General features: G+C 38.2%; 1 protein-coding gene across 8 annotated transcripts in view; it reads left to right on the plus strand.

Annotated features, from left to right (window-relative positions):
* The window catches only part of LOC104010285 (titin), a 241,808-nt gene that overhangs the window by 176,228 nt on the left and 45,523 nt on the right, over positions 1-20,057 (plus strand). For all 8 annotated transcript variants that reach the window (XM_087733441.1, XM_087733442.1, XM_087733443.1 and 5 more), the window contains 34 exons: positions 3-151; positions 1,030-1,180; positions 1,270-1,551; positions 1,642-1,944; positions 2,032-2,334; positions 2,453-2,734; positions 3,189-3,488; positions 3,574-3,876; positions 3,995-4,303; positions 4,390-4,671; positions 4,900-5,199; positions 5,347-5,640; positions 5,738-8,704; positions 8,808-9,128; positions 9,242-9,526; positions 9,734-10,033; positions 10,359-10,661; positions 11,770-12,045; positions 12,160-12,459; positions 12,550-12,852; positions 13,095-13,394; positions 13,520-13,807; positions 13,896-14,192; positions 14,282-14,584; positions 14,678-14,983; positions 15,784-16,071; positions 16,176-16,466; positions 16,561-16,848; positions 17,023-17,613; positions 17,705-17,809; positions 18,323-18,520; positions 18,605-18,901; positions 19,041-19,628; positions 19,724-20,026. In XM_087733441.1, the coding sequence (XP_087589567.1) occupies positions 3-151; positions 1,030-1,180; positions 1,270-1,551; positions 1,642-1,944; positions 2,032-2,334; positions 2,453-2,734; positions 3,189-3,488; positions 3,574-3,876; positions 3,995-4,303; positions 4,390-4,671; positions 4,900-5,199; positions 5,347-5,640; positions 5,738-8,704; positions 8,808-9,128; positions 9,242-9,526; positions 9,734-10,033; positions 10,359-10,661; positions 11,770-12,045; positions 12,160-12,459; positions 12,550-12,852; positions 13,095-13,394; positions 13,520-13,807; positions 13,896-14,192; positions 14,282-14,584; positions 14,678-14,983; positions 15,784-16,071; positions 16,176-16,466; positions 16,561-16,848; positions 17,023-17,613; positions 17,705-17,809; positions 18,323-18,520; positions 18,605-18,901; positions 19,041-19,628; positions 19,724-20,026 (12,756 nt within the window). The remainder of the gene's footprint in view (positions 1-2; positions 152-1,029; positions 1,181-1,269; positions 1,552-1,641; positions 1,945-2,031; positions 2,335-2,452; positions 2,735-3,188; positions 3,489-3,573; positions 3,877-3,994; positions 4,304-4,389; positions 4,672-4,899; positions 5,200-5,346; positions 5,641-5,737; positions 8,705-8,807; positions 9,129-9,241; positions 9,527-9,733; positions 10,034-10,358; positions 10,662-11,769; positions 12,046-12,159; positions 12,460-12,549; positions 12,853-13,094; positions 13,395-13,519; positions 13,808-13,895; positions 14,193-14,281; positions 14,585-14,677; positions 14,984-15,783; positions 16,072-16,175; positions 16,467-16,560; positions 16,849-17,022; positions 17,614-17,704; positions 17,810-18,322; positions 18,521-18,604; positions 18,902-19,040; positions 19,629-19,723; positions 20,027-20,057) is intronic.

The following is a 20,057-nucleotide window of genomic DNA, read 5'->3' on the forward strand; positions in this document are numbered from 1 at the left end:
AGCCCCACCTGGTCCTCCTATTCCAAAAGTTACTGACTGGACAAAGTCTTCTGTAGATTTGGAGTGGACTCCACCACTAAAGGATGGTGGTTCTAGGGTCACTGGATACATTGTTGAGTATAAAGAGGAAGGAAAGGAAGAATGGGAACGGGTAGGTGGAAAACTCTTACAGAATCTGCATTTCTTTTCTCTGTGTGTCTATCAAAAGAAATCCCTCCAGAAAAAATATTTTTTTACACATTTTCACTATGCAAGTTATTTTCTAAAAGTTCATATTTTTGCACCATAATTATCTTCATGTTTAAAATATAAGATGAAATGTAGACGTCAGTAGTTGCCCCTCCACACCATCAAGTTAACATTGCAGTTTCCTAAACTTAGAATTTTTAAATTTCTGTTTAAAGTTGTGAGAAAATATGTAGGTAACTGGAGATAAAAGAACAGAAAACAAGATCAAGTTAGAACTGGCACAAAAGTAAGTCTTACTGGTGTCAGACTGTGCCAAATCATTTGCAACTACTATGTCCCTACATTTTCCTACTTTTTTCAATAATGCATTACTGAAAATTTAACTGATGCATACCTTCTCTTTTTTTTCTGTCTTCATAAACATTTGGGTGCATTTTAAGTAATACCTGAATTTCCTGCGGTTTCCAGGTAAATGGCTTCATATTGGGGTTTAAAAAGAACAAAGAATTCCTTTTTTTTTTTTTTGCCAGTCTCATGTATATGAGTTTATTTGTCCAATAGCACATGTAATTCTTCTGAGACCACAGACTATTGTAATTGCTGTAACATCCTTGTCTGTTAGAATTATCAAAAAGGTGAATCTTCAGAATGGCTTGTATGTTCGTGTCCTGTATTTCTTTACACAGATTCTGAAGAATTCTGTGTGAGCTAGATCCATGTATGTTTAAGACTGTCTTGTGCCTGTAAATCTGAAACAACATCTGATTTAAGATTTGTTTCAAACATCACAAAGAGATTGATGATACCTTGATGTTAGCTGATGATATAATATTTTTCCAGGTAAAAGATAAAGAAATTAGAGGAACCAAGTTCGTTGTGGCAGGATTAAAAGAAGGATGTTTTTACAAATTTAGAGTTAGAGCAGTGAATGCTGCTGGCATCGGAGAGCCTGGAGAAGTTACAGACATTATTGAAATGAAGGACAGAATTGGTATTTATCATTTACATTTACATTTTTAGTACCTCTGAGTCGAAATGAGGAAAAAAAATTCATTGATTTTTTTTGTTCACCTCCCACAGTGGCTCCTGATATTAATTTGGATGCAAGCGTCCGGGACAGAATTGTTGTTCATGCTGGAGGAGTAATTCGGATCATAGCATATGTCTCAGGAAAACCAGCTCCAACAGTGACTTGGAGCAGGGATGACCAAGCTTTACCAGAAGAAGCCAGAATTGAAGAAACAGCTATTAGTTCATCTTTGGTCATCAAGAATTGCAAAAGGAGCCATCAGGGTATATACACTCTTCTTGCTAAAAATGCCGGTGGTGAGCGGAAGAAGACTATTATTGTTGATGTGCTAGGTAAATAGCAACTTCAGTACTTGTGAACAAGCAAAATTCCACAACATTCAGCATGTATACTTAAATACTCCATTTCTTCTTTGCTTTCAGATGTACCAGGCCCAGTTGGAATGCCATTCCTTACTGAGAACCTAACCAATGACTCTTGTAAATTGACATGGTTTACTCCAGACGATGATGGTGGTTCTCCTATTACCAACTATATAATTGAAAAACGTGAATCTGACCATAGAGCTTGGACTCCAGTAAGCTACACAGTTACAAGGCAGAATGCTACTGTTCAGGGACTCACTGAAGGGAAAGCCTACTTTTTCCGAATTGCAGCTGAGAATATAATTGGCATGGGTCCATTCACAGAGACAACAAAAGAGCTTGTCATTAGAGATCCAATAAGTAAGTATACTTTCGGGTTTGGATTACTGTCGTATGAAATGAATATGCAGAAAAATGCATTTACCATATTTTTTTGTTTATTCACAGCTGTTCCTGACCGTCCAGAAGACCTGGAAGTAAAAGCAGTTACCAAGAACTCTGTTACATTAACTTGGAACCCTCCAAAATATAATGGAGGCTCAGATATCACCATGTACGTTCTAGAGAGCCGTCTCATTGGAAAAGAGAAATTCCATAAAGTTACAAAGGAGAAAATGCTTGATAGGAAATATACTGTAGAAGGCTTGAAAGAGGGTGACACCTATGAGTATCGTGTGAGTGCTTGCAATATTGTGGGGCAAGGCAAGCCATCATTTTGCACAAAACCAATCACATGCAAGGATGAAATTGGTATGTATCTTTTTCATATTTCTTTTGAAAACAGCGATTACATTTACTGACTCCTTCCTTTTTCTTGTTAATATTGCTGACATTTGTGAGCATTGTGTTTTTTAATATTGTCTTTCAGCTCCTCCATCACTTGACCTTGACTTTAGAGACAAGCTCATTGTTCGGGTTGGTGAAGCTTTCAGCCTGACTGGACGTTACTCAGGCAAGCCTGCACCAAAGGTTACTTGGCTAAAGGATGATATTGTTGTGAAAGAAGATGACCGTACAAAGATCAAGACAACTCCTACAACTCTTTGCTTGGGGATACTAAAATCTGTCCGTGAAGACTCAGGCAAATATTGTGTAACTGTAGAGAACAGCACAGGATCAAGAAAAGGATTTTGTCAAGTTAATGTTGTTGGTAGGTTTTACTGAGTATTGTTTGTTATTTTTAGTAGTGCTTAGAATTCATTGAATTATATAAAATGTAAATATAAAAATGTGTTCTTTATTACAATAATTTGATTTACTGCATTCTCATTTTTACTGAAATACTATTGATTAATTTTGAGTACATAGTTAACTCTGGCTTAGTTTATTCAGCATGAATAATGTAATGTCTCTACATGCATTTAAAGAATGTCAACACTGTAGAAAATTTTAATCACCAAATACCTTATAAGCATTAAGGAATTAAGTCCAGTGAGTCAAACATGTATTAAAGAGGAATAGTCTTGAGGTCTTGATTCCTTATTAAAATTGTAATGCCAAGCTTCTAATTTCATAAAATATTTACTGTATTGACACTGTTTAATCTATGTCATTATGTGAAGTTCATATAAAAGTGTGGGTATGCTTTATTTTTTCTTAAACAGATCGCCCATCACCTCCAGTAGGCCCAGTTATATTTGATGAAGTTCATAAAGATCATATGATAGTTTCCTGGAAACCTCCATTAGATGATGGAGGCAGTGAAATTACAAACTACATTATTGAGAAGAAGGATGCACACAGAGACATGTGGATGCCAGTTACATCCGCTACAGTTAAGACAACATGCAAAATTCCTAAGCTGCTCGAAGGAAGAGAATATCAAATTCGAATTTATGCTGAAAATCTTTACGGCATAAGTGATCCTCTCATCTCTGATGAGATGAAAGCCAAGGACCGTTTCCGTATGTTATTCATTTGCTATCTTACTTTGATACTTTAATCTTTACTGTTTGTAGTGCTCATAAACTCTTTTTTTTTTTCCCCCAGGTGTTCCTGATGCACCTGAGCAACCAATCATTAAGGATGTTACCAAAGACTCTGCAGTAGTGGTTTGGAACAAACCATATGATGGAGGCAAGCCAATAACAAACTATATTGTAGAAAAGAAGGAAACAATGGCTACAAGATGGGTCAGAGTTACCAAAGACCCAATTTTCCCCAGTACTCAGTTCAAAGTACCTGACCTCCTTGAAGGCTGTCAATATGAATTCCGTGTTTCAGCAGAAAATGAAATTGGCATTGGTGATCCTAGTCCACCATCAAAGCCAATTTTTGCTAGAGATCCAATCGGTAAAGTATTAAATTTCATTTCTCATTGAAATTTTAATGCACTCTTCATTTCAGTTAGAAAATAATTCTAATAGTTTCCTTTTTTTCCCATTTCTTTCTTTTTCTGCTTTTTTAACAGCAAAACCAAGTCCACCTGTTAATCCGGAAGCAATAGATAAAACTAAAAATTCAGTTGATTTATCTTGGCAACCACCACGCCATGATGGTAATGGCAAGATAATTGGCTACCTTGTTGAGTACCAGAAAGTTGGAGACGAAGAATGGAAAAAGGCCAATCTTACAGCAGATTCTTGTCCTGAAACAAAATACAAAGTCACTGGCCTTACTGAAGGTTTGACCTATAAGTTCAGGGTCAAGGCAGTCAATGCAGCAGGTGAATCTGAACCAGCCTATGTTCCTGATCCAGTAGAAGTAAAGGACAGACTTGGTGAGTTTAATAAAATCAGATAAGTTTACCTAAGAAGAGATTTTTTTTTTTCTTCATTTTCTAAAAACATATAATTTTGATTCCAGAACCTCCTGAGCTGATACTTGATGCTAATATGGCCCGAGAACAGCATGTAAGAGCTGGAGATACCCTGAGACTTAGTGCTGTTATTAAAGGTGTTCCATTCCCAAAAGTTTCTTGGAAGAAAGAAGATCATGAGGTCTCACCCAAAGCTGATATTGAGGTCACAGGAGTTGGCAGTAAACTTGAAATTCGTAACACTGTCCATGAAGATGGTGGAGTTTACTCCCTGACAGTTGAAAATCCAGCTGGTTCAAAGACTGTTTCAGTAAAAGTTGTTGTCTTAGGTAATCTTTTTGCCATTCCTTTTGTACTGCATGTTTTTATTCTATAATTAGAGATTAAGAAATAAAGGAATGTCTGGAAAATATTAATAAACGTAGTTATAAGAAACACAGTAGAAAAAGGACTAAAAATTACATGAAATATATTAATTTCTCTTGAAATTTACTAAGTCTTGTAAAAAATGCTTTGGTTAACAAATAAATAACAGATTCAATTTTTGTCAATATTAGATAAGCCTGGTCCACCCAGAAATCTGCAAGTCAGTGAAGTTAGAAGTGATTCTTGCTATCTCACTTGGATGGAACCAGAAGATGATGGTGGCTCTGTCATTACCAACTATGTGGTGGAAAGGAAAGATGTAGCTTCTGCACAGTGGGTAGCCATCTCGTCATCCTCCAAGAAACGCAGTCACATGGCTAAATATCTGATAGAAGGCACTCAGTATCTCTTCCGAGTTGCAGCTGAGAATCAGTTCGGCAGAGGTCCATATGTGGAAACACTCAAGCCTATTAAAGCTATAGATCCACTGCGTAAGTGTTTTTCAGTTATATGATTTGTTTTGTTCATATTGTTCTTGGTAATTTTTGAGATTATCTTGTTGGTACTAATGTGAACATGGTACACTGCTACCATAGATTGGCCATCCTAGTAACCATTTTGGTTTTGTATTTTACAAGATCCTCCTGGGCCACCAAAGAATCTGCATCATGTAGATGTTGACAAGACTGAAGTTTCCCTTGTTTGGAATCGACCAGATCGTGATGGTGGTGCTGAGATAACTGGATATTTGGTGGAATATCAAGAAGATGGTGCAGATGAGTGGACAAAGTTCCAGACAGTCCCCATGCTAGACTGTGTTGTTACAGGCCTACAAAAAGGAAAAATATATAAGTTCCGTGTGAAGGCTCAGAATATTGTTGGTCTTAGCCTTCCAGATACAACTATACCAATAGAGTGTCAAGAAAAACTAGGTAATTTTTAGTTTTTCATGTTGTTTCACTGATTTTTTTCTCTCTTTCTTTAAGCATTTCCCCTGAAAAGGTAATTTCTGTTTTTCTCTCATTTCAGTACCTCCATCCGTGGAACTAGATGTGAAGCTAATTGAAGGTCTTGTTGTTAAAGCTGGCACCACAGTGAGACTTCCAGCGATTATGAGAGGTGTTCCAGTTCCCACTGCAAAATGGGCTACTGATGGCACTGAAATTAAAACAGATGGCAGACACAAGATTGAGACTGATGATTATTCCACTGTACTTACCATCAAAGACTGTATAAGAAAAGACACAGGAGAATATCTACTCACAGTATCTAATGCAGCTGGCAGCAAAACTGTTGCTCTGCATCTTACAGTTTTGGATGTTCCTGGCCCACCAACTGGTCCTATTAATATTCTTGAAGTAACACCAGAACATATGGTTATTTCTTGGCGCCCTCCTAGAGATGATGGTGGGAGTCCTATAATAAATTATATTGTTGAGAAGCGTCAATCAAAGAAAGAAACTTGGGGAGTGGTTAGCTCTGGAACAAGTCACACAAAAATTAAGATTCCACGACTGCAGAAAGGCTGTGAATATATTTTCCGTGTTCGGGCAGAAAATAAGATAGGCATTGGTGCACCCCTTGATTCAGAACCAACAGTTGCTAAACATATGTTTGATCCACCATCCCCACCTGGTAAACCAACTGTTTATGATATTACAGAAAGTGCTGCAACAGTGTCTTGGACCCTACCAAAATCTGATGGTGGAACTCCAATAACTGGTTATATACTTGAACGTCGGGAAGCATCTGGTAAATGGGTGCGTGTTAATAAGACACCAATACTTGATATGAAATACAGAGTCACTGGTCTTTTTGAAGGCAACACATATGAATTCAGAGTTTTTGCAGAAAATATGGTGGGCTTAAGCAAACCATCTCCAAGCTCTGATCCAATAAAAGCGTCACGTCCTATCACTCCTCCTGGACCACCTATAAATCCAAAATTAAAAGATAAAACCAAAGAAACAGCTGATCTTGTGTGGACAAAGCCCCTCAAAGATGGTGGCAGCCCAATTCTGGGATACATTGTGGAATGTCAGAAAACTGGAACCACACAGTGGAATAGGATTAATAAGGATGAACTCATTAGACAGTGTGCTTTCAGAGTACCTGGGTTAATAGAAGGAAATGAATATAAATTCCGCATAAAAGCTGTCAACATTGTGGGAGAAGGAGAACCAAGAGAACTGGCAGAAACTGTACTTGCAAAGGATATTCTTTCTCCTCCAGAAGTAAGCCTAGATGTGACCTGTCGAGACTTAATTACTGTCCGAGTAGGCCAAACAATCCGTATAACTGGTAAAGTAAAAGGCAGGCCAGATCCTGACATAACATGGTCTAAAGACGGCAAAGTACTAGTCCAAGAAAAGCGTGTTGAAATAGTCCATGATCTACCTAATGTTGAACTGCAAGTGAAAGAAGCCAAAAGATCTGATCATGGCAAATATATAATAGCAGCTAAGAACAGCTGTGGACATGCTCAAGCTTTTGCTGTTGTTAATGTACTTGACAGACCTGGACCATGTCAGAACCTGAAAATAAGCTATGTCACAAAAGATTCTTGTATGATCGCTTGGGAGAGTCCAGTGGATAATGGTGGCTCTGAAATTACAAATTACATAGTAGAGTACCGTCAACCAAACCAGAGGGGATGGTCAATTGTCTCCTCTGATATCACTAAACGATTAGTAAAGGCAAATCTTATAGAGAACCGTGAATACTTCTTCAGAGTTTGTGCAGAAAACAAAATAGGTCCAGGTCCTTGCATTGAGACCAAGACTCCCATCCTTGCCATCAATCCTATTGACAAGCCTGGAGAGCCAGAAAATCTTCATATCGCAGAGAAAGGAAAGACATTCGTGTATCTGAAATGGAGAAGGCCAGATTATGATGGTGGAAGTCCCAATTTAAGTTATCATGTTGAGAGAAAACTGAAAGATTCAGATGAATGGGAAAGGGTTCACAAAGGCAGCATTAAGGAAACACACTACATGGTAGATAAATGTGTTGAAAATAAGATTTACCAGTTCCGAGTTCAAACCAAGAATGAGGCAGGTGAAAGTGACTGGGTAAGAACAGCTGAAGTTGTTGTGAAGGAAGATCTGCAGAAACCAGTGCTAGACTTGAAGTTAAGTGGGGTGCTAACTGTGAAAGCAGGTGACACAATTAGAATTGAGGCTGGAGTCAGAGGAAAACCACAGCCTGAAGTTGTATGGACAAAAGACAAAGATGCCACAGATCTAACCAGATCTCCAAGAGTCAGTATTGAAACAACTTCTGACACATCTAAGTTTGTTCTCACAAAATCAAGGCGTAGTGATGGTGGGAAATATGTGATTACTGCAACTAACACAGCTGGTAGTTTCGTAGCATACGCTACTGTTATTGTCTTGGATAAACCAGGTCCTGTAAGAAACTTGAAAGTCACTGACATTTCAAGTGACAGATGTACTGTTACTTGGGACCCTCCAGAAGATGATGGTGGTTGTGAAATACAGAATTACATCCTGGAAAAATGTGAAAGCAAGCGTATGGTTTGGTCTACATACTCTTCCTCTGTCCTAACAAACTATGCAAATGTGACACGCCTCATTGAAGGTAATGAATATATATTCAGAGTTCGTGCAGAGAATAAAATGGGCACTGGTCCACCAACAGAAACACACCCAATTATTGCAAAAACAAAATATGACAGACCTGGACGCCCTGACCCTCCAGATGTCACAAGAGTTAGCAAAGAAGAGATGACTGTAGTTTGGAATCCACCAGAATATGATGGTGGCAAATCAATTACAGGATACATTTTAGAGAAGAAAGAGAAACGATCATTAAGATGGGTTCCTGTTACTAAGACTGCAATCCCAGAGAGACGCAAGAAGGTTACTAATCTCATCCCTGGTCATGAATACCAGTTCCGCGTTAGTGCCGAAAATGAAGTTGGACTTGGAGAACCAAGCTTGCCATCAAGACCTGTAGTAGCAAAAGACCCAATAGGTATCATACCACTGTATTCTACTGCATTTTGTTTTAATGTTAACATAACAGATTGCTGAATTGCACAACTGTGTTCTTATCTGTAATTTTTATTGTCTTTCAGAACCACCTGGTCCTCCCACAAACTTGAGAGTGGTTGATAGCACAAAGAGTTCCATAACCCTTGGCTGGGGAAAACCAGTGTATGATGGGGGTGCTCCAATTATTGGATATGTTGTGGAAATTAGACCAAAAGTTGAGGGTGCTGATCCTGAAGCAGGATGGAAGCGATGCAATGTTGCTGCCCAAGTTATTCATACAGAATTTACAGCCACCAGCCTGGATGAGAATCAATTATACGAGTTCAGAGTTTCTGCCCAAAACCAGGTTGGCCTTGGCCGACCAGCTGAACTGAAAGAAGCTGTGTCTCCCAAAGAAATACTTGGTGATTTTTCCCATCCTTTTTATGAATATTTACATACAATCTTTATTTGCTCTGGTTTTATTTTATTTCATGTGCTAAACTTGGCATTTTATTTCTTTAATTTTGCCTTTCAGAACCTCCGGAGATTGAGTTGGATGCAAGCATGAGAAAGTTAGTCACAGTCAGGGCAGGATGCCCTATTAGACTTTTTGCCATTGTTAGGGGTCGTCCAGCACCAAAAGTCACCTGGAGGAGAATGGGTGTTGATAATGTTATCAGAAAAGGACAAGTTGATCTGGTTGACACTATGGCCTTCTGTGTCATCCCCGATTCAACACGTGATGACTCAGGCAAATATTCCCTGACACTTGTTAATGCAGCTGGAGAAAAGGCTGTATTTGTGAACGTCAGAGTTCTGGGTAAGTAATGAGAGAAATACCTCTAGACAATTTTTTAACTATATTGAATGTTCACTGCAGGAATTTTTATGACCCCCAGGTGCTGCAGTTTTTGAGCACAACTCTATCAGCTAACACTAACTCTCCCTGTATAGGAAGCTGTTAGCCCCCTTTAATTTTAACTTACTAAAGAAGAAAAGACTAACATAAATTGAAATTTCTTTATAGATACTCCTGGACCTGTGTCAGACTTCAAGGTTTCAGATGTCACCAAGATGTCATGCCATCTTTCATGGGCACCTCCAGAGAATGATGGTGGTAGCCCAGTGACTCATTACATCCTGCAGAAACGTGAGGCTGACAGGAAGACCTGGGGAACAGTCACTGCAGAACTAAAGAAAACTAGTTTCCAAATAGCTAACCTTGTGCCTGGAACTGAATATTTCTTTAGAGTAACAGCAGTTAATGAATATGGGTCAGGTGTTCCGAGTGACATACCAAAACCAGTTCTAGCAACAGATCCCCTAAGTAAGTATGCCTTTATACACATTTTATGGTTTTTCTCTAATTCTAATAAGACTTTGCATTTTTGGAAAGTTGGTATTTCTAAATTGGACAATGCTACCAGTGACTCAATGATAAACATAAATATTTCTGTGTCAGTTTCTTTCAAATATTACAATCTAAGAATATAGTACCTTTGCAACTATTAAGAATTTTGCTTTTTTCCGTATTGTCCTTATTGAGTTAGCATAGATAGCATCCAATAATTCAACAAGTATTCAATAGTCAGAAAATCTTGGAAATTCAATGTTTAATATATTTCTTTCTTTTTTTTTTTTTCCCCTGAAAGGTGAACCTGATCCACCAAGAAAACTTGAAGTTACTGAAATTACAAAGAACAGTGCTACTTTAGGCTGGCTGCCACCACTGCGTGATGGAGGCTCTAAAGTTGATGGTTACATTGTTAGCTACAAAGAAGATGAGCAACCAGCAGATCGCTGGACAGAATATTCAGTTATTAAAGATCTCTCCATTGTTGTAGCTGGTCTGAAAGAGGGAAAGAAGTACAAGTTTAGAGTGGCAGCTAGAAATGCTGTAGGAGTAAGCTTGCCAAGAGAAACTGAAGGAGTATTTGAAATTAAAGAACAACTCAGTAAGTAACAATTTAAATACTTCCTATGTTGCAATATTCTGCTTTAATAATGAAATGAGCAAGAATTCCAGTTCTTTGAGTGAGTCCCAAAAAGGCATATGCTTTATGAAGCCGTCTGGAGCATTATGGTTAACTGTATTGAATATTTTGACAGGTCAGAAAGGATGACAGTTGACCACTAATTCAGAATTATTAAAGAGTTTTGCAGGTATGGTTTCAGTTGGAACCAGAAAAGAGGAACTAAGGAGAAATAACAAATATCTTCAATTAACTTAAAATGAAAGAGAAAGAGTCAGAGTGGTAGTCTGAGAGATAAATGGGGCCAAAAGTAGGAGCTGTTTTAAGATAAAAGAAAACAAGTTGTTTATATTGTAGAGTTGCTTGAGAATGTAAAGTGAAAGTTAGGGAGGACAGGTTGGCCTAATTATGGTGGCAGGGTCCCTGAGGCACAGGAAGACATACGGGTAAGGGGCAGATGAGAAGAACCTTCTTCATTTGTGACATGGAAAGAGGAAGAGAGAGGTACAGGAGCAAAATAGAATGGAAACTAGCCAATGGCAGGAAGAAAAGTAAACAAAACATACTGCCAGGTTTCTTCTGGAAGAAATCAGAAAGATTTTGTGCAAAAGAACAAATAGGAGAAGGGGCTCTACTTGAAGAATAATTCAAGGGTATAAAAAGGTTGACCGTGAAAACAGGTTTAGTTCAGCAAGAACTTCAGTCTTTCTTTTCTGCTCCTTCATCTTTGTCTTGTAGAAAGTCAGCAATAAGTGAGCAACAGCAAGTTCCAGATACAAAGAGGAATTATGTGTCATGCATTAATAGTGCACAAGTCTCTACATAAACATGTGAGAAGGCAATCCAAACTCAAAAATATTCTCTTATAAACTGTACAAGAATGTAAAAGTAAGACTGGAATAGATATTGCCCACTGCAGAATCTCTAGTTGTCCATAAGTGGAACCTAAATTAAAAATTATCAACTCATTCCTATGGGTGATTCCACTTGAGAAAGAAGCAGAGAACTTTCACATGCAAACATAAGAAAAAGTAAATTAATATGTCACAGAAGTTGAATTTATATGTCTGTATGTGATTTTTTTTTTCAGTCCCACCTAAGATCCTGATGCCTGATCATGTTCACATTAAAGCTGGAAAGAAACTGAGAATTGAAGCTCATGTATATGGGAAGCCTCAGCCAGTCTGTAAATGGTTGAAAGGAGATCAAGATGTACTTACATCCAGTCGCCTTGCTGTGCATAAAGCAGAAAAGTCTTCTGTTCTTATCATTAAGGATGTGACTAGAAAAGATTCTGATTTTTACACTCTTACTGCAGAAAATAGCTCTGGTACTGATAGTCAGAAAATCAGAGTGATAGTCATGGGTATGTTCCATTTGATTACTTTTAAAGCCAGCTTTATACAAAACTAGTTTTGATATATTCCAGTGGTTGCCATTTTCTTTCATCCCTTTTTTCTTAATATACTTTTTTGTGCAGATAAACCAGGTCCACCACAGCCTCCATTTGATATTTCTGAAATAGATGCTGATGCTTGCACTCTTGCATGGCATATACCTCTTGAAGATGGTGGCAGTAACATTACCAACTATGTAGTTGAGAAATGTGATGTAAGCCGAGGAGACTGGGTAACAGCTTTAGCTTCTGTCACAAAGACAAGCTGCAGAATTGGAAAACTGATTCCTGGAGAAGAGTATATGTTCCGCGTTCGTGCTGAAAATCGTTTTGGGATTTCTGAGCCGCTTACTTCTGACAAAATGATTGCAAGGTTCCCATTTGGTATGTCAGTTTTTGATAGTAGCATTTCTCTTTTTAGTCCTCCTAGTAAGAAAGCATGCAATTGATATCCACCTTTGTATTTCTTTCTAGATGTTCCTAGTGAACCAAAGAATGCACGTGTTACCAAGGTCAATAAGGACTGCATTTTTGTTGCCTGGGATAAACCAGATAGTGATGGAGGCAGTCCAATCACTGGTTATCTCATTGAGCGCAAAGAAAGGAACAGCTTACTGTGGGTGAAAGCTAACGACACAGCTGTGCGCTCCACAGAATACCCTTGTGTGGGGCTCATCGAAGGTCTTGAGTATACATTCAGAATTTATGCATTGAACAGAGCTGGAGCAAGTAAACCTAGTAAACCAACTGAGTTTGTCACAGCAAGAGCACCAGTTGGTAAGCGAAACATACCAATAATTTGCAACATACTGCTGGTTTTATGGTCATTTTCAGTATATCTGCAACTCTTTATGATCTTCAGTGTGCCTTTATGTTTATATTTTCATGTTTACTGTGACTGCACTGTGAGTGCATTGTGTGGGTATGCTGTAAATAGGATCCACCACCATTAGAGCCATTTTTTTAATATGTTAGCTTTTCTGACAAAACAGACTATAACATGATCTTATTTGCCTTAGATCCCCCTGGAAAACCTGAAGTTATTGATGTGACTAAGAGTACTGTATCACTGGTATGGACAAGGCCAAAGCATGATGGTGGTAGCAAACTTATTGGCTACTTTGTTGAAGCTTGCAAATTACCTGGTGATAAGTGGGTTCGGTGCAATACAACTCCACATCAAATACCCCTAGAAGAGTACACTGCTACTGATTTGGAAGAAAATGCTCAGTATCAATTTAGAGCAATTGCCAAGACAGCAGTTAACATTAGCCGACCTTCAGAACCTTCTGATCCAGTGACCATTCATCCAGAAAATGGTAAGAAATGTAAAAGAATTTGAGAACTCTGATAAGAACCTGTGCATATTGAACTAACACTCATGTGAAGAATGAGATGTTTATCTCTTACTAGACTGATTAACTCTTGGGCTCTTCCCTTTCAGTTCCCCCCAGAATAGAGTTGGATCTGTCTATGCAATCACAGCTTACAGTAAAAGCTGGAACTAATGTGCGCCTGGAGGCAAATGTATATGGCAAGCCAATGCCAACAATCACCTGGAAGAAAGAAGGAGAAGTCTTAAAGCCATCTGAAGGTGTTAAGATCACCACTAAGAGAAATCTTGCTACAGTTGAGTTATTCAGTGTCAACAGAAAGCAAACAGGAGACTATACTATTACTGCTGAAAATGCAAGTGGATCAAAGTCAGCAACCATTAAGCTTAAAGTACTTGGTAAGCTAAAGACTGTTAATAAATACATTTGTAGTTAAATGATATATCAAGAAATAGAGCTATAACAATGTGATGTTAATTCTTCTAGATAAGCCTGGTCCACCGGCCTCCGTTAAAATCAAACATATGTATGCAGATCATGCAATGCTTTCTTGGGAACCTCCTCTGGAAGATGGAGGTTCAGAAATTACTAACTACATTGTGGACAAGCGTGAAACAAGCAGACCAAACTGGGCCCAAGTCAGTGCCAATGTACCCATTACAAGCTGCACAGTGGAGAAACTAATAGAAGGACATGAGTATCAGTTCCGCATATGTGCTGAAAACAAATATGGTGTTGGAGACCCTATCTTGACTGAACCAGCAGTTGCTAAGAATCCATATGGTAAGTGCTTTGTGGGATAGCTTCATTAGTCACTGTTTTTTTGTGTACATTTATGAATGTGAACATAACTTTCAAATAAATCTTCACAGATGTACCCGGACCTTGTGATCCACCGATAATTAGCAATGTAACGAAAGACTTTATGACTGTTAGCTGGAAGCCACCAGCTAGTGATGGTGGATCCCCAATAACTGGTTATATACTTGAGAAGCGTGAAACTAAGGCTCTTAACTGGACAAAGGTAAACAGAAAACCTGTAATTGAAAGAACTGTTAAGGCTACTGGACTGCAAGAAGGAACAGAATATGAGTTCCGGGTGATAGCATTGAATAAGGCTGGACCTGGCAAGCCTAGCGCACCATCTAAAGCAGTGTACGCTCGTGATCCTCAATGTAAGCTAAAAGTCTCAGGTATTTTCCGTGGTTATTTCCAAATACTTTTGTACAGCATTTGGTACAATAACTTTATGTTATTTTAATTCTCAGATCCTCCTGGCCCACCTGCTTTCCCAAAAGTGGTTGATACTACTCGTAATTCGATAAGCCTGTCATGGAGCAAACCAGCATATGATGGAGGAAGCCCTATTATTGGTTATCTAGTGGAAGCAAAAAGAGCTGACACAGACAACTGGGTCAGATGCAATCTACCCAAGAACTTACAGGCTACGCGATTTGTGGTAACAGGGCTGATAGAAGATACAGAGTACCAGTTCCGTGTTTATGCTGTCAATAAGATTGGATACAGTGATCCAAGTGACGTTCCTGATAAACACACTGCCAAAGACATTTTAAGTATGTTCACTGAAAACAAATTAGCTTGTTGACTTTTGCTTTAATTCATGGGATGAGTTCCAAAGACGGGGTTTGTCACATATTACAGAAGCAGATAAATTTGGAATATGTAATTTTTCAAAAAATGTAGGCTAAATGTGGCTAATTTGGAAGAGAACAGGGCAGTTAGGAACTGAGTAGAATCTGACTGGTGTCTGCTTTTTTCATTTGCATGCTAGATACTCTTCTGCCTCCTATTTTGGGTCTTCAAGAATTTTTTCTTTCTCTAATCCTAAAATTAGACTTTTCAGATCTCTCTTCTGTTCTTAAAACTTTCAGTCTTCTTCATGTCTTCTAAATAATTTGAAGCCAAGATTACTATTCTAAGCATCTGTGTGGCACACTGTTTAATTGTATGACACTTATTCCTTAAGAGCCATACTGGCTTCTGTATGCATTTTGCTGTATGTACAAAAGCATTGCTTCACAGAACTCTTGATTCAAGATAAGCAGTACAGTCCAGGAGGCTTTGAAACTCCTTTGATTTCTAGAGGAAATAGGAGACTTCTTCATATGATAAGTAATATAAATGGTAAAAGGCAGAAAAAAAGGAAGTGAAATCAGTGCAAGAAAATGCCAAGTTTGCAAATGATCTTGAAATGGGAGTCAGGACGCTAACTCACTGACATCATCACGGGCATGAGAACAAGTTGGTTAATCTAGTGAAATGCCAGTAAAGAGGGACTCTTTTTGTCACAGTAACTTTAGTGATAGTCTTCAAGATGATGTTTTAATTGCATGTTTTTTTGTTAAACACACAGTTCCTCCTGAAGGAGAACTTGATGCTGAACTAAGGAAAGTCCTTGTGTTGCGTGCTGGAGTCACAATGAGACTTTATGTGCCAGTAAGAGGACGTCCACCTCCGAAGATTACATGGTCTAAAGTGGGTGCCAACCTACGAGATAGACAAGGATTAGACATCAAGTCAACTGATTTTGATACCTTCCTGCGTTGTGAAAATGTAAACAAATATGATGCTGGAAAATACGTCCTCAGTCTGGAGAACATCTGTGGCAAAAAGGCATACACCATTGTTGTAAAAGTACTTGGTAAGTGTCATGGTTTTCCCCATTATAATATAGTTGTTAACTTTTTAACTGATAATTTTTTGTATTTTGTTTACTAAATCAAATGTGGGGTTGTGTTTATCTAGATACTCCAGGCCCTCCAATTAACCTGATTGTAAAGGAAGCATCTAAGGATTCTGCCTTCATTACATGGGAACCTCCGCTAATAGATGGTGGCAGTCCAATCACAAATTACATCGTTGAAAAACGTGATGCAGAAAGAAAGTCATGGTCCACAGTAACAACAGAATGTCCAAAGACAAGCTGCAGGATAACTAACTTAGAAGAAGGCAAATCGTACTTCTTCAGGGTTTTTGCTGAAAATGAGTATGGTATTGGTGACCCCTGTGAAACTCGTGATGCTGTTAAAGCTTCTGGTAAGAAAAATGAATCCATTTCGCCTATTTTGGTATTCAAATCATTTTTATTTTTAGCTTGAATGGACACTTACTATGCTTTTCTTTCTTCTAGAAACACCTGGGCCAGTTGTGGATCTAAAAGCTTCAGCTGTAACAAAATCATCATGCAATTTAGTATGGAAAAAACCTATCAGTGATGGTGGAAGCCGTATTTTTGCATATGTTGTCGAGGTCCTGATTGGTGAAGATAAATGGCAAGAAGTCATGCGGGCAAAGAACCTCCATTTTTCAATGAGAGACCTAAAAGAAGGACAAGAATACACTTTCAGAGTGAGAGCCCAGAATGATGCTGGATATGGAACTCCAACAGAGCTCACAATTGTGGCAAGAGATGATGTTGGTAAGAAGCAACTTAAGATCATTAACTTAATGCTTCACTTACCCAAATTACATTTATTATATGCTTACTATCATTATTATGCATACATACAAATCAGATGCCTTTAAAACAGCATCTTAAGTTTATCACAGAGTTTATGCATAGTGGAATAATTGGTTTCTTTTATTTTTACAGTGGCACCTGATCTTGATTTAAGAGATCTACCTGATTTGTGCTATATAGCTAAAGAAGGTAGCAATTTCCGTCTTAAAATCCCAATTAAAGGCAAACCTGTGCCAACTGTAACTTGGAAGAAAGATGAAGACCAGGCACTTACTGAGAGTGGAAGAGTTGCATTTGAATCTACAGCAGTTAACACCACACTTGTAGTACATGACTGCCAGAAAGCTGATGCTGGAAAATACACAATAACTCTGAAGAATGTTGTTGGCAGCAAGGAAGGCACTATTTCTGTGAAAGTTGTTGGCAAACCTGGCATACCAACAGGTCCAGTGAAATTTGAAGAAGTCACAGCCGATGCCATAACCTTAAAGTGGGGCCCTCCAAAAGACGATGGTGGTTCAGAAATCACTAACTATGTCCTAGAGAAGAGAGATAATGTAAACAATAAGTGGGTGACTTGTGCCTCTGCAGTCCAGAAAACGATGTTTAGAGTTACAAGACTTCATGAAGGAAATGAATATACATTCAGAATCAGGGCTGAAAATAAATACGGAGTAGGTGAAGGTCTTAAATCTGACCCTGTCATTGCAAAACATCCATTTGGTAAGTATCTATTATAATTTTCAAAACTGAAGAAAATATTTTAGGAGTGGTATATATTTTTAATCTTACTGCATTTTTTTATGTTGTTTAGATGTGCCAGATGCTCCTCCACCTCCCAACATTGTTGATGTTCGGCATGAATCTGTAGCTTTAACTTGGACTGATCCCAGAAGAACTGGAGGCTCACCAATCACAGGTATATACCCAAAAGCCTCCCTAGTATTTCAGTTCTTAATAGTTCTTTCTCTCTGTCATCAGGTAAGATAAAACTATCCGATGTTTATGTTTTAAATTGAGGGACTGATTGACTGATTGATTGATTGATTGATCAATTTCACTGTTTTACTTCCTACTCTTTCTCTATGATGAATTTTTTAAAAAAATTAACTTAAAAGTTGGTAAAAGACTAACTGAGAAACAATATTTTTACACAGAGCCAAAATACTAAAGAAAGAAAAACAAACTCACCTATATGTTACATTACTTGGGTCTGTAAAATTAGCAATTTGCATTTACAAACATCTCATCATTGCAATTAAATACATCTGTAATGTATGTCCACATACATATCTTAGTCTGGTTTTCAGTGTTCCTCTTGCACAATGCCTATGTGACATGCCATACAGGCAGTATGATGTTTCACAATGCTATAAGAAATGAAGATTTCCAGAAAACCCCTCATATTTACATCTCACCATTTATCTTCTAGGTTATCACATTGAAGTCAAAGAAAGAAATAGTCTTCTGTGGAAGAGAGCAAATAAAACACCAATAAGAATGAAAGATTTCAGAGTGACAGGGTTAACTGAAGGTCTGGAATATGAATTCAGAGTAATGGCAATCAATATGGCTGGAGTAGGTAAACCAAGTCTGCCATCTGAACCAGTTGTGGCACTTGATCCTATTGGTAAGTCATCAGGAGAATAAAAAGGAAAATTCTGAAATTTGAAATAACTTTTGATTTACTATTATTTATTATTTTTTCTTCTAGACCCACCTGGGAAACCTGAGGTTATCAATGTAACTAGGAACTCAGTGACACTTATTTGGACAGAACCAAAATATGATGGTGGACATAAGTTAACTGGCTATATTGTTGAAAAGCGTGATTTACCCTCAAAGACTTGGACAAAAGCTAATCATGTGAATGTTCCAGACTGTGCATTTACTGTAACTGACCTCATTGAAGGCTCCAAATATGAGTTCAGAATTAGAGCAAAAAACACTGCTGGAGCTATCAGTCCTCCATCTGAACCCACAGGAACCATAATATGCAAAGATGAGTATGGTATGTAGATGGCATTAAAAATGTAGAAATTTATTTGAATAATTAATACCAAATAATCTTTTTTCCCCCCTGTGTTCTTGTTATAATAATCGGGGGGTTTTGTTTGTTTGTTTGTTTGTTTGTTTGTTTGTTTTGACAGAGGCACCAAGCATTGTTATCGATCCTACTTTGAAGGAAGGTTTAACGATAAAAGCAGGAGACACCATTACAGTGTCTGCTATTAGTATCCGTGGCAAACCACCTCCAACTTCTGCATGGTCAAAAGCTGGAAAAGATTTTAGACCTTCAGAACTTGTGCACATTGAAACCACACCAACTTCTTCTACTCTAACTGTCAAATATGCGGCCAGAAAAGATTCTGGAGAATACACAATTACTGCAACCAATCCCTTTGGCACTAAGCAGGAGAGCATACATGTGAAAGTTTTAGATGTTCCAGGACCTCCAGGGCCTATTGAGATCAGCAATGTTTCAGCAGAAAAAGCAACTCTTACATGGTCACCTCCTGCAGAAGATGGTGGATCACCAGTCAAATCATATGTTCTTGAAAAGAGAGAAACTAGCCGACTGCTCTGGACATTGGTTGCTGAAAATATTGAAAGCTGTAGGCATGTTGTTAGCAAGCTCATTCAAGGAAATGAATATGTTTTCCGTGTCTCAGCAGTAAATCAATATGGCAAGGGTGAACCAGTACAATCAGAACCAGTTAAAATGGTGGATAGATTTGGTACGTAGAACAAGCTAAGAAGTTCCAGTGTGTTTTTATTAATCTCTGAAGTTACTTGAGTTTTGTTTTAACAGTACTTTTTTCTTCCTTATCAGGTCCCCCAGGCCCTCCTGGAAAACCAGAAGTAACAAATGTGACTAAAAATACTGTCACAGTTACCTGGAAAAGGCCGGTAGATGATGGTGGAAGTGAAATCACAGGTTACTATGTGGAGAGAAGAGAAAAGAAAGGTTTAAGATGGGTCAGAGCAACAAAGAAACCAGTTTCAGATCTTCGATGCAAAGTAACTGGTCTCCTGGAAGGAAATGAATATGAATTCCGTGTCAGTGCAGAAAATAGAGCAGGAGTTGGACCACCAAGTGATGCTTCAAACTCAGTCATATGCAAGGATGTTGCATGTTAGTATCATGCCTTTTTTATTTTGGGGGT

This window comes from Nipponia nippon, unplaced genomic scaffold, assembly GCF_047370975.1.
Source record: "Nipponia nippon isolate SJK-2023a ecotype South Korea unplaced genomic scaffold, ASM4737097v1 scaffold_5, whole genome shotgun sequence".
Lineage (NCBI taxonomy): Eukaryota > Metazoa > Chordata > Aves > Pelecaniformes > Threskiornithidae > Nipponia > Nipponia nippon.